The sequence below is a fragment of the Chiloscyllium punctatum genome, chromosome 47 (assembly GCF_047496795.1).
Source record: "Chiloscyllium punctatum isolate Juve2018m chromosome 47, sChiPun1.3, whole genome shotgun sequence".
Taxonomy (NCBI): domain Eukaryota; kingdom Metazoa; phylum Chordata; class Chondrichthyes; order Orectolobiformes; family Hemiscylliidae; genus Chiloscyllium; species Chiloscyllium punctatum.
Window position 1 is genome coordinate 41,440,962 of NC_092785.1, and position 25,375 is coordinate 41,466,336.

Here is a 25,375-nt window from a genome sequence, read left to right on the forward strand (position 1 = left end):
GATTACAGAGATAGGGAGGGGGTGTAGGGGCTGGAGGGGGGTTACACAGATAGGGAGGGGGGTGTAGGGGCTGGAGGGGGTTACAGAGATAGGGAGGGGGGTGTAGGGGCTGGAGGGGGTTACAGAGATAGGGAGGGGGGTGTAGGGGCTGGAGGGGGGTTACACAGATAGGGAGGGGGGTGTAGGGGCTGGAGGGGGTTACAGAGATAGGGAGGGGGTGTAGGGGCTGGAGGGGGTTACAGAGATAGGGAGGGGGTGTAGGGGATGGAGGGGGGTTACACAGATAGGGAGGGGGGTGTAGGGGCTGGAGGGGGTTACAGAGATAGGGAGGGGGGTGTAGGGGCTGGAGGGGGTTACAGAGATAGGGAGGGGGGTGTAGGGGCTGGAGGGGGGTTACACAGATAGGGAGGGGGGGTGTAGGGGCTGGAGGGGGTTACAGAGATAGGGAGGGGGTGTAGGTGTTGGTGGAGATCTGAATTAATGTTTTGCAGTTGTTGTACCTTCCAGTGGGAGGCAGTGTTGAGGCAGGGTGACCGGGCCCCACAGAGAGTCTGGGGTCTGGGGTCTGGGGTCTGGGGTCTGGGGTCTGGCCCTGCTGGGCTGATGATTCTCTGAGCTGGGAACCATGTTCTTGGTGGTGCTGGAGGTGGCGAGTGTTTGCGAAGGGGAACTCTCCCCCAACAAGGGGGGGGCGGGGTTACGTAGTGGAGCGGGGGAAGCCTACCGTCTGTGTCAGTCGTTCCCTCTGTTCAGAGGATGCTTCCCTGATTTCCAGGGGCCTCGCGTACGCAGCGTTGGTGATGCCACACCCAGCCGAGCAGCCGTCAAGTAGCTGACCCCTTGAGGCCGACGGTGATATGCCCAATCGCACAGGCCGGAGATTTCCTACTGTTTACGCCCCTCTGCACGTGTGTGGGCGTTCCCCATGGGCTCATGACCGTGTACCCCCTCTCCACGTGTGTGTGTGTGTGTGTGTGTGTGCACGCGCGCGCCCCCGCCATGTGTTCACGTGTGTGTGTGTACGTGTCCCTGCGCCCCCTCTTCATGTGTGTACATGTCTGTGCCCCCCTCCATGCGTGTGCGTGTCCCCCATGTGCTCGTGGGTATGTGTCCCTATGCCCCTCTCCACATGTGTGCGTGTCCCCCACGCGTTCCCGTGTGTGTACGTGCCCCTGTGCCCCTCTCCACGTATGTGCGTGTCCCCCACGCGTTCCCGTGTGTGGATGTGCCCCTGTGCCCCTCTCCACGTATGTGCGTGTCCCCCACGCGTTCCCGTGTGTGTACGTGTCCCTGTGCCCCTCTCCACGTATGTGCGTGTCCCCCACGCGTTCCCGTGTGTGTACGTGTCCCTGTGCCCCTCTCCCCGTTTGTGCGTGTCCCGTGTGTGTACGTGTCCCTGTGCCCCTCTCCCCGTTTGTGCGTGTCCCCCACGTGTTCCCGTGTGTGTACGTGTCCCTGTGCCCCTCTCCCCGTATGTGCGTGTCCCGTGTGTGTACGTGTCCCTGTGCCCCTCTCCCCGTATGTGCGTGTCCCGTGTGTGTACGTGTCCCTGTGCCCCTCTCACCGTATGTGCGTGTCCCCCACGTGTTCCCGTGTGTGTACGTGCCCCAGTGCCCCTCTCCCCGTATGTGCGTGTCCCCCACGTGTTCCCGTGTGTGTACGTGTCCCTGTGCCCCTCTCCCCGTATGTGCGTGTCCCCGTGTGTGTACGTGCCCCTGTGCCCCTCTCCCCGTTTGTGCGTGTCCCCCACGTGTTCCCGTGTGCGTACCCCTGTGCCCCTCTCCCCGTTTGTGCGTGTCCCCCACGTGTTCCCATGTGCGTACGTGCCCCTGTGCCCCTCTCCCCGTTTGTGCGTGTCCCCCACGTGTTCCCGTGTGCGTACGTGGCCCAGTGCCCCTCGCCCCGTATGTGCGTGTCCCCCACGTGTTCCCGTGTGCGTACGTGCCCCTGTGCCCCCCTCCCCGTTTGTGCGTGTCCCCCACGTGTTCCCGTGTGCGTACGTGCCCCTGTGCCCCTCTCCCCGTTTGTGCGTGTCCCCCACGTGTTCCCGTGTGCGTACGTGGCCCTGTGCCCCTCGCCCCGTGTATGCGTGTCCCCCACGTGTTCCCGTGCGTGTACGTGTCCCTGTGCCCCTCTCCCCGTATGTGCGTGTCCCCCACGTGTTCCCGTGTGTGTACGTGTCCCTGTGCCCCTCTCCCCGGGTGTGCGTGTCCCCCACGTGTTCCCGTGTGTGTACGTGTCCCTGTGCCCCTCTCCCCGGGTGTGCGTGTCCCCCACGTGTTCCCGTGTGTGTACGTGCCCCTGTGCCCCTCTCCCCGTATGTGCGTGTCCCCCACGTGTTCCCGTGTGTGTACGTGTCCCTGTGCCCCTCTCCCCGTATGTGCGTGTCCCCCACGTGTTCCCGTGTGTGTACGTGCCCCTGTGCCCCTCTCCCCGTTTGTGCGTGTTCCCGTGTGCGTACGTGCCCCTGTGCCCCTCTCCCCGTTTGTGCGTGTCCCCCACGTGTTCCCGTGTGTGTACGTGTCCCTGTGCCCCTCTCCCCGTGTGTGCGTGTCCCCCACGTGTTCCCGTGTGTGTACGTGTCCCTGTGCCCCTCTCCCAGTGTGTGTGTGTCCCCCACGTGTTCCCGTGTGTGTACGTGTCCCTGTGCCCCTCTCCCCGTGTGTGCGTGTCCCCCACGTGTTCCCGTGTGTGTACGTGTCCCTGTGCCCCTCTCCCCGTTTGTGCGTGTCCCCCACGTGTTCCCGTGTGTGTACGTGTCCCTGTGCCCCTCTCCCCGTGTGTGCGTGTCCCCCACGTGTTCCCGTGTGTGTACGTGTCCCTGTGCCCCTCTCCCCGTGTGTGCGTGTCCCCCACGTGTTCCCGTGTGTGTACGTGTCCCTGTGCCCCTCTCCCCGTGTGTGCGTGTCCCCCACGTGTTCCCGTGTGTGTACGTGTCCCTGTGCCCCTCTCCCCGTGTGTGCGTGTCCCCCACGTGTTCCCGTGTGCGTACGTGTCCCTGTGCCCCTCTCTGTTGCGTCCGTGTTAACCGCCACGAGGGCGTCTGTCACAGTCTAATCCTCCAGGGACCCAAGCCCTCCTTCTCCCCCCCCACCCCACCCCACCCCGTGTTCCTGATCTCCCCTTCTCCTGACCCTCTGCCTCGTGAAGTGACCCCTCACCCTTTGGCCCATCGCGGGACACGCTGAACCCTGGAATAAAGGGATGTGATACCAATGGAGCTCCCTGCTTCCTGTCTGCACAGTCCGATCCAACCCGGGAAGGGGGGGATCCATTCCCCTATTATCAACGGACCCAATCCCAGCCCCCTCCACCGTCCCGTCCAGATTGGGGTGTGGGGGTGTGGGGAGGGAGGGAGAGGGGAGGGAGAGGGGGTAGCGAGCGGGAGCGAGGGAGGGGGAGTGGGAGTGGGAGTGAGGGGGTGGGCGGGGGAGGGGGCAGGGGAGAGGGAGCGAGGGGAGAGGGAGCGAGGGGAGAGGGAGCGAGGGGAGAAGGAGCGAGGGGAGAAGGAGCGAGGGGAGAGGGAGCGAGGGGAGAGGGAGCGAGGGGAGAGGGAGCGAGGGGAGAGGGAGCGAGGGGAGAGGGAGCGAGGGGAGAGGGAGCGAGGGGAGAGGGAGCGAGGGGAGAGGGAGCGAGGGGAGAGGGAGCGAGGGGAGAGGGAGCGAGGGGAGAGGGAGCGAGGGGAGAGGGAGCGAGGGGAGAGGGAGCGAGGGGAGAGGGAGCGAGGGGAGAGGGAGCGAGGGGAGAGGGAGCGAGGGGCGAGGGAGGCGGGGCGAGGGAGGCGGGGCGAGGGAGGCGGGGCGAGGGAGGCGGGGCGAGGGAGGCGGGGCGAGGGAGGCGGGGCGAGGGAGGCGGGGCGAGGGAGGCGGGGGAGGCGGGGCGAGGGAGGCGGGGCGAGGGAGGCGGGGCGAGGGAGGCGGGGCGAGGGAGGCGGGGCGAGGGAGGCGGGGCGAGGGAGGCGGGGTGAGGGAGGCGGGGCGAGGGAGGCGGGGCGAGGGAGGCGGGGCGAGGGAGGCGGGGCGAGGGAGGCGGGGCGAGGGAGGCGGGGCGAGGGAGGCGGGGCGAGGGAGGCGGGGCGAGGGAGGCGGGGCGGGAGCGAGGGGGGGAGGGAGCGAGGGGAGAGGGAGCGAGGGGAGAGGGAGCGAGGGAGCGAGGGAGAGGGAGAGGGAGAGGGAGCGAGGGAGGCGGAGTGGGAGCGAGGGAGGGGGAGGGGGAGAGGGAGAGGGAGAGGGAGAGGGAGCGAGGGAGAGGGAGAGGGAGAGGGAGAGGGAGAGGGAGAGGGAGCGAGGGAGAGGGTGCGAGGGAGGCGGAGTGGGAGCGAGGGAGAGGGAGGCGGAGTGGGAGCGAGGGAGAGGGAGAGGGAGAGGGAGAGGGGGAGGGGGAGGGGGAGGGGGAGGGGGAGGGGGAGGGGAAGGGGAGAGGTAGACGGAGGGAAGGGGGGAGGGAGGGTGAGGGAGGGGGAGAGGGACGGGGAGTAAGCGGGGAGGGGGAGTGAGAGGGGGGGAGTGAGTGGGGAGGGGAAGCGAGTGGGGAGGGAGTGAGGGGGAGGGGAAGCGAGTGGGGAGGGAGTGAGGGGGAGGGGAAGCGAGTGGGGAGGGAGTGAGGGGGAGGGGAAGCGAGTGGGGAGGGAGTGAGGGGGAGGGGAAGCGAGTGGGGAGGGAGGGAGGGGGAGGGGAAGCGAGTGGGGAGGGAGGGAGGGGGAGGGGAAGCGAGTGGGGAGGGAGGGAGGGGGAGGGGAAGCGAGTGGGGAGGGAGGGAGGGGGAGGGGAAGCGAGTGGGGAGGGAGGGAGGGGGAGGGGAAGGGGAGGGAGGGGGAGGGGAAGGGGAGGGAGGGGGAGGGGAAGGGGGAGGGGAAGGGGGAGGGGGGAGGTGGAGGGGGAGGTGGAGGGGAGGGGAAGGGGAGGGGAAGGGGGAGGGGAAGGGGGAGGTGGAGGGGAGGGGAAGGGGGAGGGAGGGGGAGGGAGGGGGAGGGGGAGGGAGGGGGAGGGGGAGGGAGGGGAAGGGGGAGGGGAAGGGGGAGGGGAAGGGGGAGGTGGAGGGGAGGGGAAGGGGGAGGGAGGGGGAGGGGAAGGGGGAGGGAGGGGGAGGGGGAGGGAGGGGGAGGGAGGGGCGTGGAGCCAGTGACAGGTGAATAGCGACAGTACCTTCCCTTGACCGTTTATTGAATGTTATCTGCCCCCAGTGCCCACGCGCGCAGAAGGAGGGGTGTGCCCGGCTTTGGGGGGAGGGGGTGGGGGAATGGGGTGGAGGGTGACAAGAGCACCAAGGCGGGGCACAGAGAGAGGGAGCGCGGTGAGGGGTCTGTGCCGAAACCCTTCCCCCAGCTCTGGTGGACGTGGTGGTGGTGGTGGGGGGGGGGGGTGTGCCCGGTGCCAATGTGGTCCCCCCTCAGCGGTGGGTGCGTTGGTGGTTGGTGAGGTGACTGGTCCGGGCGAAGGTTTTGCCGCAGACGCCGCAGATGAACTGGCTGGCGGGCCGGTGGGTGCGCTGGTGCCGGCGGAGTTTGCCGGCGGTGTAGAAGCGTTTGGCGCACTCCGGGCAGGGGTAGGGCCGCTCGCCGGTGTGGATCTGCCGGTGCACGGCCAGCTTGCTGGCGGTGTAGAAGCACTTGGCGCAGTGCGGGCACTGGTAGGGCCGCTCGCCGGTGTGGGTGCGCCGGTGGCGGTTCAGCTCGCTGGAGGTGTAGAAGCGCTTGGCGCACAGCGGGCACTGGTAGGGCCGCTCGCCGGTGTGGTACCGCTGGTGGATCTCCAGCACCGCCAGCCGGCAGAAGCGCTTGCCGCACACCGCGCACTCGAAGGGCCGCTCGCCGGCGTGGGCCCGACGGTGCCGCACCAGGTCCCCGGTCACGCAGAAGAGCCGGTGGCAGAGCGGGCACTCCAGGGGGCCCTGCCCCCCGGCCGCCGCCCGGTGCTGCTGGTGCCGCCGCAGGTTGCTGGCCCGGTTGAAGCGGTTGCCGCACACCGCGCACTCGAAGGGCCGCTCGCCCGTGTGCACCCGCAGGTGGCGCTCCAAGTGGGAGCGGCAGCTGAAGCCCTTCTCGCACACCGCGCAGTGGCAGGGGGCGGGGGGCGGCACCGCCAAGAGGGCAAAGGGCACCGCGCCCTCCTCCTCATCCTCCTCCTCCTCCTCGCCTCCCGCCTGCAGCCTCTCTGCCGGAGTCTCCACCTCTCCCCCTTCCTCCTCCTCCTCCTCCTCCTCCTCCTCCAGACGCTGCTCCCTCTCCGGCTCCATCTCCGATACCCGAGCGCTGCCTCCCAGCGTCGAGCAGCTCCGTCCGCCTGCGGAGGGAAGAGGAACCAGACAAGGTGAGACTTCAGTCAGAGCATCACTTTGCGTTCCGGTCGCTGTGGAACAGAGGGACCTGTGGGGTTCGAGCCCTTTAACATTTGGGTAAGTGTCCCGTTGGTGGCGTTATGAAGCAGTGGGTGGACTGTACCTTTACGATAGTTAAGTTAACACAACGGCCTGACAGCACCGAATGTTCTGAATGACATACATCACCACCTTTTGGTCTCGTAGCTTGGACGTGGAGATGAACAGGGAGATGTGTGGAGCTGGTTGCCCAGCAACTAAAACAAATCCAAATTCCGCCAGTTTAAATCAAAAAATTTACCAAACTCCAATCAAGTTTGAATTTAGTGGATTGACAATATTAAAAACCAACAACACAATCCGATGATTTGCATGGGGAATAGGAGACCTAGGGAAACATGAACAGGAAATGACATCACCGCAAACCCCAGGAACCCCAGCCAGGAGAAAGATATAAATAGAAAGCAGGAGACAACAGCTTTGCTTCACTCGGAGGTCGCCACTGATGATGTTACCTCGCCAGGGAATGAAACGTCTGGCTATCAAATCTACACCCTAAACATGAACAGTTGGGGGGAGAACTGCCAAGTCACCAGCATTACTGAAAACACAGCTTTCTTAAAACGGTACCATCATCAATCAGTGACATCTGAAGCAGAAATCCCGAAGAAAGAGGGGGAAAAAAAAGGGGAAAATTTGACCACTAGCTGATTTTGAAATCTGAATATTTTCGGGAAATCTTAAATTGGGGGTTTTGAAATCAGACGAGTGTCACAGAAGGGAAAGTAAAAGATATGTTAGAGGAAGGAGTTGTAAATAGTTGTTAGTTCATTCTCTGTTCGACTTTAAGAAATGAGAGTTGTGAAATTTTTACTTTAAGTAGTTCTTGGCCCCTCGAATGTTCACAGATGAGCCGCACCTCATTTCTGTGTACCTGGATTAAGTTAGGGGGCTTACCCTGTGTTATAACAAATGGCAGGACCTTGAAAAATCACTGATGAACTCTATTAGGGGTCTCAGTACAATTCCACCACTCCCTGAGTGTGGCCCTCGCAAGCAGAGGGGCATTGGCGGTCAGGGAGTCACGTGGAAGCTTTCGTCAGGCCACACGTGACTGGGTTCTGGCCACCACATCGCAGGAGGGCGCGGCATATCTTTGGAGTGGGCGCAGGGAAAGGTCGACCAGGATTACAGGGCCCGAGGAGAGGCGGGAACAAAAACTCGGGCCGTCTTCTCTGGAGCGGCTGAGGGGAGACTCACAACGAGGGTGGCACAGTGGCGAGGTGGATGAGGGGAAAGCGGTTGGATGTGGTGTGCGTGGGCTCCAGTAAGGCAGCTCGATAAGCTTCCTCACGGTAGGCTTTCGGACAAAGTACAGAGGTTTGGGACGGAGGGCGATTTGGATCAGAAATTGGCTTGCTGAAAGAAGTGGTGGTTGATGGGAAATGTTCATCCTGGAGTCCAGTTACGAGTGGCGTCCCGCAAGGGTCAGTGTTGGGTCCACTGCTGTTCATCATTTTTATAAATGACCTGGATGAGGGCGGAGAAGGGTGGGTTAGTAAATTTGCGGATGACACTAAGGTCGGTGGAGTTGTGGAGAGTGACGAAGGAGGTTGTAGGTTACGGAGGGACATGGATAAGCCGCAGAGCTGGGCTGAGAGGTGGCGAATGGAGTTTAATGGGGACAAGGGTGAGGTGATTCACTTCGGGAGGGGTAACAGGAGTGCAGAGTACTGGGCACATGGTAAGATTCTTGGCAGTGTAGATGAGCAGAGAGATCTCGGTGTCCATGGACACAGATCCCTGTAAGTTGCCACCCAGGTTGACAGGGTTGTTAAGAAGGCACACGGTGTGTTAGCTTTTACTGGTAGAGGGATTGAGTTTCGGAGCCCTGAGGTCATACTGCGGCTGTACAAAACATTGGTGCGGCCGCACTTGGAGTGTTGCGTGTAGTTCCGGTCACCGCATTATAGGAAGGGTGTGGAAGCTTGGGAAAGGGTGCAGAGGAGATTTACCGGGACGTTGCCTGGTCTGGAGGGAAGGTCTCACGAGGAAAGGCTGAGGGACTTGAGGCTGTTCTCGTTAGAGAGAAGAAGGTTGAGCGGTGACTTAATCGAGACGTATAAGATAATCAGAGGGTTAGACAGGGTGGACAGGGAGAGCCTATTCCCCCAGATGGTGATGGCTAGCACAAGGGGACATAGCTTTAAATTGAGGGGGTGATAGATAGAGGACAGATGTCAGAGGTAGTGTCTTTACTCAGAGAGTAGGAGGGACGTGGAACACACTGCCTGCAACAGTAGTGGACTCGCCAACTCTCAGGGTATTTAAAAGGGCATTGGATAGACACATGGATGGGAAGGGAATAGTGGGGGTTAGATGGGCTTCAGGATTGGTTAGATATGATTCCCTACATCATGAAAACAGGCCCTTCAGCCCAACTAGTCCACACAGACCCATTCCCCATATTTACCCTGGAGTAATACACTTAACACTGCAGGGTAATTGAGCATGGCCAATCCACCCTAACCTACACATCCCTGAACACTATGGGGTAATTTAGCATGGCCAATCCACCCTAACCTACACATCCCTGAACACTATGGGGTAATTTAGCATGGCCAATCCACCCTAACCTACACATCCCTGAACACTATGGAGTAATTTAGCATGGCCAATCCACCCTAACCTACACATCCCTGAACACTATGGGGTAATTTAGCATGGCCAATCCACCCTAACCTACACATCCCTGGGCACTATGGGTAATTTAGCATGGCCAATCCACCCTAACCTACACATCCTTGAACACTAAGGGTAATTTAGCATGGCCAATCCACCCTAACCTACACTACACTATCCCTGGGCACTATTGGCAATTTAGCATGGAGGGGGTGACAGAGATAGGGAGGGGGTGTAGGGGCTGGAGGGGGTTACAGAGATAGGGAGGGGGTGTAGGGGCTGGAGGGGGTAACAGAGATAGGGAGGGGGTGTAGGGGCTGGAGGGGGTTACAGAGATAGGGAGAGGGTGTAGGGGCTGGAGGGGGTTACAGAGATAGGGAGGGGGGTGAAGGGGCTGGAGGGTGTTACAGAGATAGGGAGGGGGTGTCGGGTATGGGAGGGGGTTACAGAGATAGGGAGGGGGGTGTCGGGTATGGAGGGGGTGACAGAGATAGGGAGGGGGTGTAGGGGCTGGAGGGGCGTTACAGAGATAGGGAGGGGGTGTAGGGGCTGGAGGGGGTTACAGAGATAGGGAGGGGGTGTAGGGGCTGGAGGGGGTTACAGAGATAGGGAGGGGGTGTAGGGGCTGGAGGGGGTTACAGAGATAGGGAGGGGGTGTAGGGGCTAGAGGGGGTTACAGAGATAGGGAGGGGGTGTAGGGGCTGGAGGGGGTTACAGAGATAGGGAGGGGGTGTAGGGGCTGGAGGGGGTTACAGAGATAGGGAGGGGGTGTAGGGGCTGGAGGGGCGTTACACAGATGGGGAGGGACGGGTATAGGTGGTGTTTCGGATTGTGGTGGGATTGGTGTGACCTCTGACCTTGGAGAATGGCCCTCCCTCACCATCACTTACCTGGAGGGCGGGATAGTCTGGGGTCTTCTTGAATGGACTCCAAATCCGAACGTGCGTCAGGTGTCCCGGGGAGGGGGGGGAGCTCAGTCCGTCCTCCCTGCCCCAGGGTAATCTGGGGGCCAAGGAGGAGCTTCAACCCAGAGCCCAAAACGGGACAACTCCCTGTGGGTCAGAGCAGAGAGATCCCAGTCAGACACACACACACACACACAGTGGTAGTGCCACCTTCTCAGGGGGCAGAGCCACCAGACCCTTCCTGAGCCGAGATACCCAGAGTGGGCCAGGCTGCACCAGACACCATTCAACTCAACAACAACAACCCAGCTGCCAGGGGATGGCAGCCTGATCCCCACCAGAATTGCTCGCTCAGCGCAACGACCCGCTGTGATTGGACGAGAGGGCGAGCGCAAGAGAGCGCGCAGAGGCGAACGAGAGACAGCGCACAGAGAGCGAGAGGGAGAGAGAGAGACAGAGCACAGAGAGTAGAGAGAGAGACAGGGCACAGAGAACGAGAGACAGGGCACAGAGAGCGAGAGAGAGAGACACCGCCCAGAGAGCGAGAGAGAGACAGGGCACAGAGAGCGAGAGAGAGACAGCGCACAGAGAGCGAGAGAGAGAGACAGGGCACAGAGAGCGAGAGAGAGACAGGGCACAGAGAGCGAGAGAGAGAGTAGAGAGAGACAGGGCATACAGAGCGAGAGAGAGAGACAGGGCACAGAGAGCGCGAGAGAGAGAGACAGGGCACAGAGAGTACAGAGAGAGCGCACAGAGAGTAGAGAGAGACAGGGCACAAGAGCGAGAGAGAGAGTAGAGAGAGACAGGGCACAGAGAGCGAGAGAGAGAGAGAGAGACAGGGCACAGAGAGCGAGAGAGAGAGACAGCGCACAGAGAGCGAGAGAGAGACAGCGCACAGAGAGAGAGAGAGAGAGACAGGGCACAGAGAGAGAGAGTGAGACAGGGCACAGAGAGCGAGAGAGAGAGAGGTCACAGAGAGCGAGAGAGAGACAGGGCACAGAGGGCGAGAGAGAGACAGGGCACAGAGGGCGAGAGAGAGAGAGAGAGACAGGGCACAGAGAGCGAGGGGGAGACAGGGCACAGAGAGCGAGAGAGAGAGACAGGGCACAGAGAGCGAGAGAGAGAGACAGGGCACAGAGGGCGAGAGAGAGACAGGGCACAGAGGGCGAGAGAGAGACAGGGCACAGAGGGCGAGAGAGAGACAGGGCACAGAGGGCGAGAGAGAGACAGGGCACAGAGAGCGAGAGAGAGACAGGGCACAGAGAGCGAGAGAGAGACAGGGCACAGAGAGCGAGAGAGAGACAGGGCACAGAGAGCGAGAGAGAGACAGGGCACAGAGAGCGAGAGAGAGACAGGGCACAGAGAGCGAGAGAGAGACAGGGCACAGAGAGCGAGAGAGAGACAGGGCACAGAGAGCGAGAGAGAGACAGGGCACAGAGAGCGAGAGAGAGACAGGGCACAGAGAGCGAGAGAGAGACAGCGCACAGAGAGCGAGAGAGAGAGACAGCGCACAGAGAGCGAGAGAGAGAGACAGCGCACAGAGAGCGAGAGAGAGACAGCGCACAGAGAGTAGAGAGAGAGAGAGCGCACAGAGAGTAGAGAGAGAGCGCACAGAGAGTAGAGAGAGACAGGGCACAGAGAGCGAGAGAGAGAGTAGAGAGAGACAGGGCACAGAGAGCGAGAGAGAGAGTAGAGAGAGACAGGGCACAGAGAGCGAGAGAGAGAGAGAGAGAGACAGGGCACAGAGAGCGAGAGAGAGAGACAGGGCACAGAGAGCGAGAGAGAGAGAGAGAGAGACAGGGCACAGAGAGCGAGAGAGAGAGAGAGAGAGACAGGGCACAGAGAGCGAGAGAGAGAGACAGGGCACAGAGAGCGCGAGAGAGACAGGGCACAGAGGGCGAGAGAGAGAGAGAGAGACAGGGCACAGAGAGCGAGGGGGAGACAGGGCACAGAGAGCGAGAGAGAGAGACAGGGCACAGAGAGCGAGAGAGAGAGACAGGGCACAGAGGGCGAGAGAGAGACAGGGCACAGAGGGCGAGAGAGAGACAGGGCACAGAGGGCGAGAGAGAGACAGGGCACAGAGGGCGAGAGAGAGACAGGGCACAGAGGGCGAGAGAGAGACAGGGCACAGAGAGCGAGAGAGAGACAGGGCACAGAGAGCGAGAGAGAGACAGGGCACAGAGAGCGAGAGAGAGACAGGGCACAGAGAGCGAGAGAGAGACAGGGCACAGAGAGCGAGAGAGAGACAGGGCACAGAGAGCGAGAGAGAGACAGGGCACAGAGAGCGAGAGAGAGACAGGGCACAGAGAGCGAGAGAGAGACAGGGCACAGAGAGCGAGAGAGAGACAGCGCACAGAGAGCGAGAGAGAGAGACAGCGCACAGAGAGCGAGAGAGAGAGACAGCGCACAGAGAGCGAGAGAGAGACAGCGCACAGAGAGTAGAGAGAGAGAGAGCGCACAGAGAGTAGAGAGAGAGCGCACAGAGAGTAGAGAGAGACAGGGCACAGAGAGCGAGAGAGAGAGTAGAGAGAGACAGGGCACAGAGAGCGAGAGAGAGAGTAGAGAGAGACAGGGCACAGAGAGCGAGAGAGAGAGAGAGAGAGACAGGGCACAGAGAGCGAGAGAGAGAGACAGGGCACAGAGAGCGAGAGAGAGAGAGAGAGAGACAGGGCACAGAGAGCGAGAGAGAGAGAGAGAGAGACAGGGCACAGAGAGCGAGAGAGAGAGACAGGGCACAGAGAGCGCGAGAGAGACAGGGCACAGAGAGCGAGAGAGAGAGACAGGGCACAGAGAGCGAGAGAGAGAGAGAGAGAGACAGGGCACAGAGGGCGAGAGAGAGACAGGGCACAGAGAGCGAGAGAGAGAGACAGGGCACAGAGAGCGCGAGAGAGACAGGGCACAGAGAGAGAGAGAGAGACAGGGCACAGAGAGCGAGAGAGAGAGACAGGGCACAGAGAGCGAGAGAGAGAGAGAGAGAGACAGGGCACAGAGGGCGAGAGAGAGACAGGGCACAGAGAGCGAGAGAGAGAGACAGGGCACAGAGAGAGAGAGAGAGAGACAGGGCACAGAGAGAGCGAGAGAGACAGGGCACAGAGAGAGCGAGAGAGAGACAGGGCACAGAGGGCGAGAGAGAGACAGGGCACAGAGAGCGAGAGCGAGACAGGGCACAGAGAGCGAGAGAGAGACAGGGCACAGAGAGAGAGAGAGAGACAGGGCACAGAGAGAGAGAGAGAGACAGGGCACAGAGGGCGAGAGAGAGACAGGGCACAGAGGGCGAGAGAGAGACAGGGCACAGAGGGCGAGAGAGAGAGACAGGGCACAGAGAGCGCGAGAGAGAGAGAGACAGGGCACAGAGGGCGAGAGAGAGACAGGGCACAGAGAGCGCGAGAGAGAGAGAGACAGGGCACAGAGGGCGAGAGAGAGACACAGGGCACAGAGAGCGAGAGAGAGAGACAGGGCACAGAGAGAGAGAGAGAGAGACAGGGCACAGAGAGAGAGAGAGAGAGACAGGGCACAGAGAGAGAGAGAGAGAGACAGGGCACAGAGAGAGAGAGAGAGCGAGAGAGACGGGGCACAGAGAGCGAGAGAGAGAGACAGGGCACAGAGAGCGAGAGAGAGACAGGGCACAGAGAGCGCGAGAGAGACAGGGCACAGAGAGCGCGAGAGAGACAGGGCACAGAGAGCGCGAGAGAGAGACAGGGCACAGAGGGCGAGAGGGAGACAGCGCACAGAGAGCGCGAGGGAGACAGAGAACAGAGAGCGAGAGAGAGACAGGGCACAGAGAGCGAGAGAGAGACAGGGCACAGAGAGCGAGAGAGAGACAGGGCACAGAGAGCGAGAGAGAGACAGGGCACAAAGAGCGAGAGAGAGACAGGGCACAGAGAGCGAGAGAGAGACAGGGCACAGGGAGAGAGAGAGAGACAGGGCACAGAGAGCGAGAGAGAGACAGGGCACAGAGAGCGAGAGAGTGACAGCGCACAGAGATCGAGAGAGAGAGAGACAGGGCACAGAGAGCGAGAGAGAGACAGGGCACAGAGAGCGAGAGAGAGTCAGGGCACAGAGAGAGAGAGAGAGAGACAGCGCACAGAGAGCGCGAGAGAGACCGGGCACAGAGAGAGAGCGAGAGAGAGACAGGGCACAGAGAGCGAGAGAGAGACAGGGCACAGAGAGCGAGAGAGAGACAGGGCACAGAGAGCGAGAGAGAGACAGGGCACAAAGAGCGAGAGAGAGACAGGGCACAGAGAGCGAGAGAGAGACAGGGCACAGGGAGAGAGAGAGAGACAGGGCACAGAGAGCGAGAGAGAGACAGGGCACAGAGAGCGAGAGAGTGACAGCGCACAGAGATCGAGAGAGAGAGAGACAGGGCACAGAGAGCGAGAGAGAGACAGGGCACAGAGAGCGAGAGAGAGACAGGGCACAGAGAGAGAGAGAGAGAGACAGCGCACAGAGAGCGCGAGAGAGACCGGGCACAGAGAGAGAGCGAGAGAGAGACAGGGCACAGAGAGAGAGCGAGAGAGAGACAGCGCACAGAGAGAGAGCGAGAGAGAGACAGCGCACAGAGAGAGAGCGAGAGAGAGACAGCGCACAGAGAGAGAGCGAGAGAGAGACAGGGCACAGAGAGCGAGAGAGAGACAGGGCACAGAGAGCGAGAGAGAGACAGGGCACAGAGAGCGAGAGAGAGAGAGAGACAGCGCACAGAGAGCGAGAGAGAGAGAGAGACAGGGCACAGAGAGCGAGACAGAGACAGCGCACAGAGAGCGAGAGAGAGACAGCGCACAGAGAGCGAGAGAGAGACAGCGCACAGAGAGCGAGAGAGAGAGAGGGCACAGAGAGCGAGAGAGAGAGAGAGAGGGCACAGAGAGCGAGAGAGAGAGAGACAGGGCACAGAGAGCGAGAGAGAGACAGCGCACAGAGAGCGAGAGAGAGACAGGGCACAGAGAGAGAGAGAGAGAGACAGGGCACAGAGAGAGAGAGAGAGACAGGGCACAGAGAGCGGGAGAGAGAGAGACAGGGCACAGAGAGCGAGAGAGAGACAGGGCACAGAGAGCGAGAGAGAGAGAGAGACAGCGCACAGAGAGCGAGAGAGAGACAGGGCACAGAGAGCGAGAGAGAGAGAGACAGGGCACAGAGAGCGCGAGAGAGAGACAGGGCACAGAGGGCGAGAGAGAGACAGGGCACAGAGGGCGAGAGAGAGACAGGGCACAGAGGGCGAGAGAGAGACAGGGCACAGAGAGCGCGAGAGAGAGAGAGAGAGAGACAGGGCACAGAGGGCGAGAGAGAGACAGGGCACAGAGGGCGAGAGAGAGACAGGGCACAGAGGGCGAGAGAGAGACAGGGCACAGAGGGCGAGAGAGAGAGACAGGGCACAGAGAGCGCGAGAGAGAGAGAGACAGGGCACAGAGGGCGAGAGAGAGACAGGGCACAGAGAGCGCGAGAGAGAGAGAGAGACAGGGCACAGAGGGCGAGAGAGAGACACAGGGCACAGAGAGCGAGAGAGAGAGACAGGGCACAGAGAGAGAGAGAGAGACAGGGCACAGAGAGAGAGAGAGAGCGAGAGAGACGGGGCACAGAGAGCGAGAGAGAGAGACAGGGCACAGAGAGCGAGAGAGAGACAGGGCACAGAGAGCGCGAGAGAGACAGGGCACAGAGAGCGAGAGAGAGACAGGGCACAAAGAGCGCGAGAGAGAGACAGGGCACAGAGGGCGAGAGGGAGACAGCGCACAGAGAGCGCGAGGGAGACAGAGAACAGAGAGCGAGAGAGAGACAGGGCACAGAGAGCGAGAGAGAGACAGGGCACAGAGAGCGAGAGAGAGACAGGGCACAGAGCGCGAGAGAGAGACAGGGCACAGAGAGCGAGAGAGAGACAGGGCACAAAGAGCGAGAGAGAGACAGGGCACAGGGAGAGAGAGAGAGACAGGGCACAGGGAGAGAGAGAGAGACAGGGCACAGAGAGCGAGAGAGAGACAGGGCACAGAGAGCGAGAGAGTGACAGCGCACAGAGAGCGAGAGAGAGAGAGACAGGGCACAGAGAGCGAGAGAGAGACAGGGCACAGAGAGCGAGAGAGAGACAGGGCACAGAGAGAGAGAGAGAGAGACAGCGCACAGAGAGCGCGAGAGAGACCGGGCACAGAGAGAGAGCGAGAGAGAGACAGGGCACAGAGAGCGAGAGAGAGACAGGGCACAGAGAGCGAGAGAGAGACAGGGCACAAAGAGCGAGAGAGAGACAGGGCACAGGGAGAGAGAGAGAGACAGGGCACAGAGAGCGAGAGAGAGACAGGGCACAGAGAGCGAGAGAGTGACAGCGCACAGAGATCGAGAGAGAGAGAGACAGGGCACAGAGAGCGAGAGAGAGACAGGGCACAGAGAGCGAGAGAGAGACAGGGCACAGAGAGCGAGAGAGAGACAGGGCACAGAGAGAGAGAGAGAGAGACAGCGCACAGAGAGCGCGAGAGAGACCGGGCACAGAGAGAGAGCGAGAGAGAGACAGCGCACAGAGAGAGAGCGAGAGAGAGACAGCGCACAGAGAGAGAGCGAGAGAGAGACAGCGCACAGAGAGAGAGCGAGAGAGAGAGCGAGAGAGAGACAGGGCACAGAGAGCGAGAGAGAGACAGGGCACAGAGAGCGAGAGAGAGACAGCGCACAGAGAGCGAGAGAGAGAGAGAGACAGCGCACAGAGAGCGAGAGAGAGAGAGAGACAGCGCACAGAGAGCGAGAGAGAGAGAGAGACAGCGCACAGAGAGCGAGAGAGAGACAGGGCACAGAGAGCGAGAGAGAGACAGGGCACAGAGAGCGAGAGAGAGACAGGGCACAGAGAGCGAGAGAGAGACAGGGCACAGAGAGCGAGAGAGAGAGTAGAGAGAGACAGGGCATACAGAGCGAGAGAGAGAGACAGGGCACAGAGAGCGCGAGAGAGAGAGACAGGGCACAGAGAGTACAGAGAGAGCGCACAGAGAGTAGAGAGAGACAGGGCACAGAGAGCGAGAGAGAGAGAGACAGGGCACAGAGAGCGCGAGAGAGAGACAGGGCACAGAGGGCGAGAGAGAGACAGGGCACAGAGGGCGAGAGAGAGACAGGGCACAGAGGGCGAGAGAGAGACAGGGCACAGAGAGCGCGAGAGAGAGAGAGAGAGAGACAGGGCACAGAGGGCGAGAGAGAGACAGGGCACAGAGGGCGAGAGAGAGACAGGGCACAGAGGGCGAGAGAGAGACAGGGCACAGAGGGCGAGAGAGAGAGACAGGGCACAGAGAGCGCGAGAGAGAGAGAGACAGGGCACAGAGGGCGAGAGAGAGACAGGGCACAGAGAGCGCGAGAGAGAGAGAGAGACAGGGCACAGAGGGCGAGAGAGAGACACAGGGCACAGAGAGCGAGAGAGAGAGACAGGGCACAGAGAGAGAGAGAGAGACAGGGCACAGAGAGAGAGAGAGAGCGAGAGAGACGGGGCACAGAGAGCGAGAGAGAGAGACAGGGCACAGAGAGCGAGAGAGAGACAGGGCACAGAGAGCGCGAGAGAGACAGGGCACAGAGAGCGAGAGAGAGACAGGGCACAAAGAGCGCGAGAGAGAGACAGGGCACAGAGGGCGAGAGGGAGACAGCGCACAGAGAGCGCGAGGGAGACAGAGAACAGAGAGCGAGAGAGAGACAGGGCACAGAGAGCGAGAGAGAGACAGGGCACAGAGAGCGAGAGAGAGACAGGGCACAGAGAGCGAGAGAGAGACAGGGCACAGAGAGCGAGAGAGAGACAGGGCACAAAGAGCGAGAGAGAGACAGGGCACAGGGAGAGAGAGAGAGACAGGGCACAGGGAGAGAGAGAGAGACAGGGCACAGAGAGCGAGAGAGAGACAGGGCACAGAGAGCGAGAGAGTGACAGCGCACAGAGAGCGAGAGAGAGAGAGACAGGGCACAGAGAGCGAGAGAGAGACAGGGCACAGAGAGCGAGAGAGAGACAGGGCACAGAGAGAGAGAGAGAGAGACAGCGCACAGAGAGCGCGAGAGAGACCGGGCACAGAGAGAGAGCGAGAGAGAGACAGGGCACAGAGAGCGAGAGAGAGACAGGGCACAGAGAGCGAGAGAGAGACAGGGCACAAAGAGCGAGAGAGAGACAGGGCACAGGGAGAGAGAGAGAGACAGGGCACAGAGAGCGAGAGAGAGACAGGGCACAGAGAGCGAGAGAGTGACAGCGCACAGAGATCGAGAGAGAGAGAGACAGGGCACAGAGAGCGAGAGAGAGACAGGGCACAGAGAGCGAGAGAGAGACAGGGCACAGAGAGCGAGAGAGAGACAGGGCACAGAGAGAGAGAGAGAGAGACAGCGCACAGAGAGCGCGAGAGAGACCGGGCACAGAGAGAGAGCGAGAGAGAGACAGCGCACAGAGAGAGAGCGAGAGAGAGACAGCGCACAGAGAGAGAGCGAGAGAGAGACAGCGCACAGAGAGAGAGCGAGAGAGAGACAGCGCACAGAGAGAGAGCGAGAGAGAGACAGCGCACAGAGAGAGAGCGAGAGAGAGACAGGGCACAGAGAGCGAGAGAGAGACAGGGCACAGAGAGCGAGAGAGAGACAGCGCACAGAGAGCGAGAGAGAGAGAGAGACAGCGCACAGAGAGCGAGAGAGAGAGAGAGACAGCGCACAGAGAGCGAGAGAGAGAGAGAGACAGCGCACAGAGAGCGAGAGAGAGACAGGGCACAGAGAGCGAGAGAGAGACAGGGCACAGAGAGCGAGAGAGAGACAGGGCACAGAGAGCGAGAGAGAGACAGGGCACAGAGAGCGAGAGAGAGACAGGGCACAGAGAGCGAGAGAGAGAGAGACAGGGCACAGAGAGCGAGAGAGAGAGAGACAGGGCACAGAGAGCGAGAGAGAGACAGCGCACAGAGAGCGAGAGAGAGACAGGGCACAGAGAGAGAGAGAGAGACAGGGCACAGAGAGCGGGAGAGAGAGAGACAGGGCACAGAGAGCGAGAGAGAGACAGGGCACAGAGAGCGAGAGAGAGACAGGGCACAGAGAGCGAGAGAGAGAGAGACAGGGCACAGAGAGCGCGAGAGAGAGACAGGGCACAGAGAGCGAGAGAGAGAGAGACAGGGCACAGAGAGCGAGAGAGAGAGACAGGGCACAGAGAGCGAGAGAGAGAGACAGGGCACAAAGAGCGAGAGAGAGAGACAGCGCACAGAGAGCGAGGGAGAGAGACAGCGCACAGAGAGAGAGCGAGAGAGAGAGACAGCGCACAGAGAGAGAGCGAGAGAGAGACAGCGCACAGAGAGAGAGCGCGAGAGAGAGACAGCGCACAGAGAGAGAGCGAGAGAGAGACAGCGCACAGAGAGAGAGCGAGAGAGAGACAGGGCACAGAGAGAGAGCGAGAGAGAGAGACCGGGCACAGAGAGAGAGCGAGAGAGAGACAGGGCACAGAGAGAGAGCGAGAGGGAGACAGGGCACAGAGAGAGCGAGAGAGAGACAGCGCACAGAGAGAGCGCGAGGGAGACAGCGCACAGAGAGCGCGAGGGAGACAGCGCACAGAGAGCGCGAGGGAGACAGCGCACAGAGAGCGCGAGGGAGACAGCGCACAGAGAGCGCGAGGGAGACAGCGCACAGAGAGCGCGAGGGAGACAGCGCACAGAGAGCGCGAGGGAGACAGGGCACAGGGAGAGAGAGAGAGACAGGGCACAGAGAGCGAGAGAGAGACAGGGCACAGAGAGCGAGAGAGTGACAGCGCACAGAGATCGAGAGAGAGAGAGACAGGGCACAGAGAGCGAGAGAGAGACAGGGCACAGAGAGCGAGAGAGAGACAGGGCACAGAGAGCGAGAGAGAGACAGGGCACAGAGAGAGAGAGAGAGAGACAGCGCACAGAGAGCGCGAGAGAGACCGGGCACAGAGAGAGAGCGAGAGAGAGACAGGGCACAGAGAGAGAGCGAGAGAGAGACAGCGCACAGAGAGAGAGCGAGAGAGAGACAGCGCACAGAGAGAGAGTGAGAGAGAGACAGCGCAAGAGAGACAGCGCACAGAGAGAGAGCGAGAGAGAGACAGGGCACAGAGAGCGAGAGAGAGACAGCGCACAGAGAGCGAGAGAGAGACAGCGCACAGAGAGCGAGAGAGAGACAGCGCACAGAGAGCGAGAGAGAGACAGCGCACAGAGAGCGAGAGAGAGACAGGGCACAGAGAGCGAGAGAGAGACAGGGCACAGAGAGCGAGAGAGAGAGAGACAGGGCACAGAGAGCGAGAGAGAGAGAGAGACAGGGCACAGAGAGCGAGAGAGAGACAGCGCACAGAGAGCGAGAGAGAGACAGGGCACAGAGAGAGAGAGAGAGACAGGGCACAGAGAGCGGGAGAGAGAGAGACAGGGCACAGAGAGCGAGAGAGAGACAGGGCACAGAGAGCGAGAGAGAGAGAGAGACAGCGCACAGAGAGCGAGAGAGAGACAGGGCACAGAGAGCGAGAGAGAGAGAGACAGGGCACAGAGAGCGCGAGAGAGAGACAGGGCACAGAGAGCGAGAGAGAGAGAGACAGGGCACAGAGAGCGAGAGAGAGAGACAGGGCACAGAGAGCGAGAGAGAGACAGGGCACAGAGAGAGAGCGAGAGAGAGAGACCGGGCACAGAGAGAGAGCGAGAGAGAGACAGGGCACAGAGAGAGAGCGAGAGGGAGACAGGGCACAGAGAGAGCGAGAGAGAGACAGCGCACAGAGAGAGCGCGAGGGAGACAGCGCACAGAGAGCGCGAGGGAGACAGCGCACAGAGAGCGCGAGGGAGACAGCGCACAGAGAGCGCGAGGGAGACAGCGCACAGAGAGCGCGAGGGAGACAGCGCACAGAGAGCGCGAGGGAGACAGCGCACAGAGAGCGCGAGGGAGACAGGGCACAGGGAGAGAGAGAGAGACAGGGCACAGAGAGCGAGAGAGAGACAGGGCACAGAGAGCGAGAGAGTGACAGCGCACAGAGATCGAGAGAGAGAGAGACAGGGCACAGAGAGCGAGAGAGAGACAGGGCACAGAGAGCGAGAGAGAGACAGGGCACAGAGAGCGAGAGAGAGACAGGGCACAGAGAGAGAGAGAGAGAGACAGCGCACAGAGAGCGCGAGAGAGACCGGGCACAGAGAGAGAGCGAGAGAGAGACAGGGCACAGAGAGAGAGCGAGAGAGAGACAGCGCACAGAGAGAGAGCGAGAGAGAGACAGCGCACAGAGAGAGAGCGAGAGAGAGACAGCGCAAGAGAGACAGCGCACAGAGAGAGAGCGAGAGAGAGACAGGGCACAGAGAGCGAGAGAGAGACAGGGCACAGAGAGAGAGAGAGAGAGACAGCGCACAGAGAGCGCGAGAGAGACCGGGCACAGAGAGAGAGCGAGAGAGAGACAGGGCACAGAGAGAGAGCGAGAGAGAGACAGCGCACAGAGAGAGAGCGAGAGAGAGACAGCGCACAGAGAGAGAGCGAGAGAGAGACAGCGCAAGAGAGACAGCGCACAGAGAGAGAGCGAGAGAGAGACAGGGCACAGAGAGCGAGAGAGAGACAGCGCACAGAGAGCGAGAGAGAGACAGCGCACAGAGAGCGAGAGAGAGACAGCGCACAGAGAGCGAGAGAGAGACAGGGCACAGAGAGCGAGAGAGAGACAGGGCACAGAGAGCGAGAGAGAGACAGGGCACAGAGAGCGAGAGAGAGAGAGACAGGGCACAGAGAGCGAGAGAGAGAGAGAGACAGGGCACAGAGAGCGAGAGAGAGACAGCGCACAGAGAGCGAGAGAGAGACAGGGCACAGAGAGAGAGAGAGAGACAGGGCACAGAGAGCGGGAGAGAGAGAGACAGGGCACAGAGAGCGAGAGAGAGACAGGGCACAGAGAGCGAGAGAGAGAGAGAGACAGCGCACAGAGAGCGAGAGAGAGACAGGGCACAGAGAGCGAGAGAGAGAGAGACAGGGCACAGAGAGCGCGAGAGAGAGACAGGGCACAGAGAGCGAGAGAGAGAGAGACAGGGCACAGAGAGCGAGAGAGAGAGACAGGGCACAGAGAGCGAGAGAGAGACAGGGCACAGAGAGCGAGAGAGAGAGACAGGGCACAGAGAGAGAGAGAGAGACAGGGCACAGAGAGCGGGAGAGAGAGAGACAGGGCACAGAGAGCGAGAGAGAGACAGGGCACAGAGAGCGAGAGAGAGAGAGAGACAGCGCACAGAGAGCGAGAGAGAGACAGGGCACAGAGAGCGAGAGAGAGAGAGACAGGGCACAGAGAGCGCGAGAGAGAGACAGGGCACAGAGAGCGAGAGAGAGAGAGACAGGGCACAGAGAGCGAGAGAGAGAGACAGGGCACAGAGAGCGAGAGAGAGACAGGGCACAGAGAGCGAGAGAGAGAGACAGGGCACAAAGAGCGAGAGAGAGAGACAGCGCACAGAGAGCGAGGGAGAGAGACAGCGCACAGAGAGAGAGCGAGAGAGAGACAGCGCACAGAGAGAGAGCGAGAGAGAGACAGCGCACAGAGAGAGAGCGAGAGAGAGACAGCGCACAGAGAGAGAGCGAGAGAGAGACAGCGCACAGAGAGCGAGAGAGAGACAGGGCACAGAGAGCGAGAGAGAGACAGCGCACAGAGAGAGCGAGAGAGAGACAGCGCACAGAGAGCGAGAGAGAGAGAGACAGGGCACAGAGAGCGAGAGAGAGACAGGGCACAGAGAGCGAGAGAGAGAGAGAGACAGGGCACAGAGAGCGAGAGAGAGAGAGAGACAGGGCACAGAGAGCGAGAGAGAGAGAGAGACAGGGCACAGAGAGCGAGAGAGAGAGAGAGACAGGGCACAGAGAGCGAGAGAGAGAGAGAGACAGGGCACAGAGAGCGAGAGCGAGACAGGGCACAGAGAGCGAGAGAGAGAGAGACAGGGCACAGAGAGTGAGAGAGAGACAGGGCACAGGGAGAGAGAGAGAGACAGGGCACAGAGAGTGAGAGAGAGACAGGGCACAGGGAGAGAGAGAGAGACAGGGCACAGAGAGCGAGAGAGAGACAGGGCACAGAGAGCGAGAGAGAGACAGGGCACAGAGAGCGAGAGAGAGAGACAGGGCACAGAGAGCGAGAGAGAGAGACAGCGCACAGAGAGAGCGCGAGGGAGACAGCGCACAGAGAGCGCGAGGGAGACAGCGCACAGAGAGCGCGAGGGAGACAGCGCACAGAGAGCGCGAGGGAGACAGCGCACAGAGAGCGCGAGGGAGACAGCGCACAGAGAGCGCGAGGGAGACAGCGCACAGAGAGCGCGAGGGAGACAGCGCACAGAGAGCGCGAGGGAGACAGCGCACAGAGAGCGCGAGGGAGACAGCGCACAGAGAGCGCGAGGGAGACAGCGCACAGAGAGCGCGAGGGAGACAGCGCACAGAGAGCGCGAGGGAGACAGCGCACAGAGAGCGCGAGGGAGACAGCGCACAGAGAGCGCGAGGGAGACAGCGCACAGAGAGCGCGAGGGAGACAGCGCACAGAGAGCGCGAGGGAGACAGCGCACAGAGAGCGCGAGGGAGACAGCGCACAGAGAGCGCGAGGGAGACAGCGCACAGAGAGCGCGAGGGAGACAGCGCACAGAGAGCGCGAGGGAGACAGCGCACAGAGAGCGCGAGGGAGACAGCGCACAGAGAGCGCGAGGGAGACAGCGCACAGAGAGCGCGAGGGAGACAGCGCACAGAGAGCGCGAGGGAGACAGCGCACAGAGAGCGCGAGGGAGACAGCGCACAGAGAGCGCGAGGGAGACAGCGCACAGAGAGCGCGAGGGAGACAGCGCACAGAGAGCGCGAGGGAGACAGCGCACAGAGAGCGCGAGGGAGACAGCGCACAGAGAGCGCGAGGGAGACAGCGCACAGAGAGCGCGAGGGAGACAGCGCACAGAGAGCGCGAGGGAGACAGCGCACAGAGAGCGCGAGGGAGACAGCGCACAGAGAGCGCGAGGGAGACAGCGCACAGAGAGCGCGAGGGAGACAGCGCACAGAGAGCGCGAGGGAGACAGCGCACAGAGAGCGCGAGGGAGACAGCGCACAGAGAGCGCGAGGGAGACAGCGCACAGAGAGCGCGAGGGAGACAGCGCACAGAGAGCGCGAGGGAGACAGCGCACAGAGAGCGCGAGGGAGACAGCGCACAGAGAGCGCGAGGGAGACAGCGCACAGAGAGCGCGAGGGAGACAGCGCACAGAGAGCGCGAGGGAGACAGCGCACAGAGAGCGCGAGGGAGACAGCGCACAGAGAGCGCGAGGGAGACAGCGCACAGAGAGCGCGAGGGAGACAGCGCACAGAGAGCGCGAGGGAGACAGCGCACAGAGAGCGCGAGGGAGACAGCGCACAGAGAGCGCGAGGGAGACAGCGCACAGAGAGCGCGAGGGAGACAGCGCACAGAGAGCGCGAGGGAGACAGCGCACAGAGAGCGCGAGGGAGACAGCGCACAGAGAGCGCGAGGGAGACAGCGCACAGAGAGCGCGAGGGAGACAGCGCACAGAGAGCGCGAGGGAGACAGCGCACAGAGAGCGCGAGGGAGACAGCGCACAGAGAGCGCGAGGGAGACAGCGCACAGAGAGCGCGAGGGAGACAGCGCACAGAGAGCGCGAGGGAGACAGCGCACAGAGAGCGCGAGGGAGACAGCGCACAGAGAGCGCGAGGGAGACAGCGCACAGAGAGCGCGAGGGAGACAGCGCACAGAGAGCGCGAGGGAGACAGCGCACAGAGAGCGCGAGGGAGACAGCGCACAGAGAGCGCGAGGGAGACAGCGCACAGAGAGCGCGAGGGAGACAGCGCACAGAGAGCGCGAGGGAGACAGCGCACAGAGAGCGCGAGGGAGACAGCGCACAGAGAGCGCGAGGGAGACAGCGCACAGAGAGCGCGAGGGAGACAGCGCACAGAGAGCGCGAGGGAGACAGCGCACAGAGAGCGCGAGGGAGACAGCGCACAGAGAGCGCGAGGGAGACAGCGCACAGAGAGCGCGAGGGAGACAGCGCACAGAGAGCGCGAGGGAGACAGCGCACAGAGAGCGCGAGGGAGACAGCGCACAGAGAGCGCGAGGGAGACAGCGCACAGAGAGCGCGAGGGAGACAGCGCACAGAGAGCGCGAGGGAGACAGCGCACAGAGAGCGCGAGGGAGACAGCGCACAGAGAGCGCGAGGGAGACAGCGCACAGAGAGCGCGAGGGAGACAGCGCACAGAGAGCGCGAGGGAGACAGCGCACAGAGAGCGCGAGGGAGACAGCGCACAGAGAGCGCGAGGGAGACAGCGCACAGAGAGCGCGAGGGAGACAGCGCACAGAGAGCGCGAGGGAGACAGCGCACAGAGAGCGCGAGGGAGACAGCGCACAGAGAGCGCGAGGGAGACAGCGCACAGAGAGCGCGAGGGAGACAGCGCACAGAGAGCGCGAGGGAGACAGCGCACAGAGAGCGCGAGGGAGACAGCGCACAGAGAGCGCGAGGGAGACAGCGCACAGAGAGCGCGAGGGAGACAGCGCACAGAGAGCGCGAGGGAGACAGCGCACAGAGAGCGCGAGGGAGACAGCGCACAGAGAG

At 61.6% G+C, this 25,375-nt stretch overlaps 1 protein-coding gene across 1 annotated transcript in view; it reads right to left on the reverse strand.

Annotated features, from left to right (window-relative positions):
• Window positions 1-5,145: 5,145 nt before the first annotated feature.
• Window positions 5,146-25,375, reverse strand: part of LOC140468612 (uncharacterized) — a 1,157,363-nt gene continuing 1,137,133 nt past the window's right edge. Inside the window, exons 2-3 of the mRNA XM_072564711.1 lie at window positions 9,888-10,049; window positions 5,146-6,281 (exon numbers count right to left, since the gene is read on the reverse strand). Coding sequence (XP_072420812.1) covers window positions 5,389-6,234 — 846 coding nt within the window. The 5' untranslated portion in view covers window positions 6,235-6,281; window positions 9,888-10,049 and the 3' untranslated portion in view covers window positions 5,146-5,388. The remainder of the gene's footprint in view (window positions 6,282-9,887; window positions 10,050-25,375) is intronic.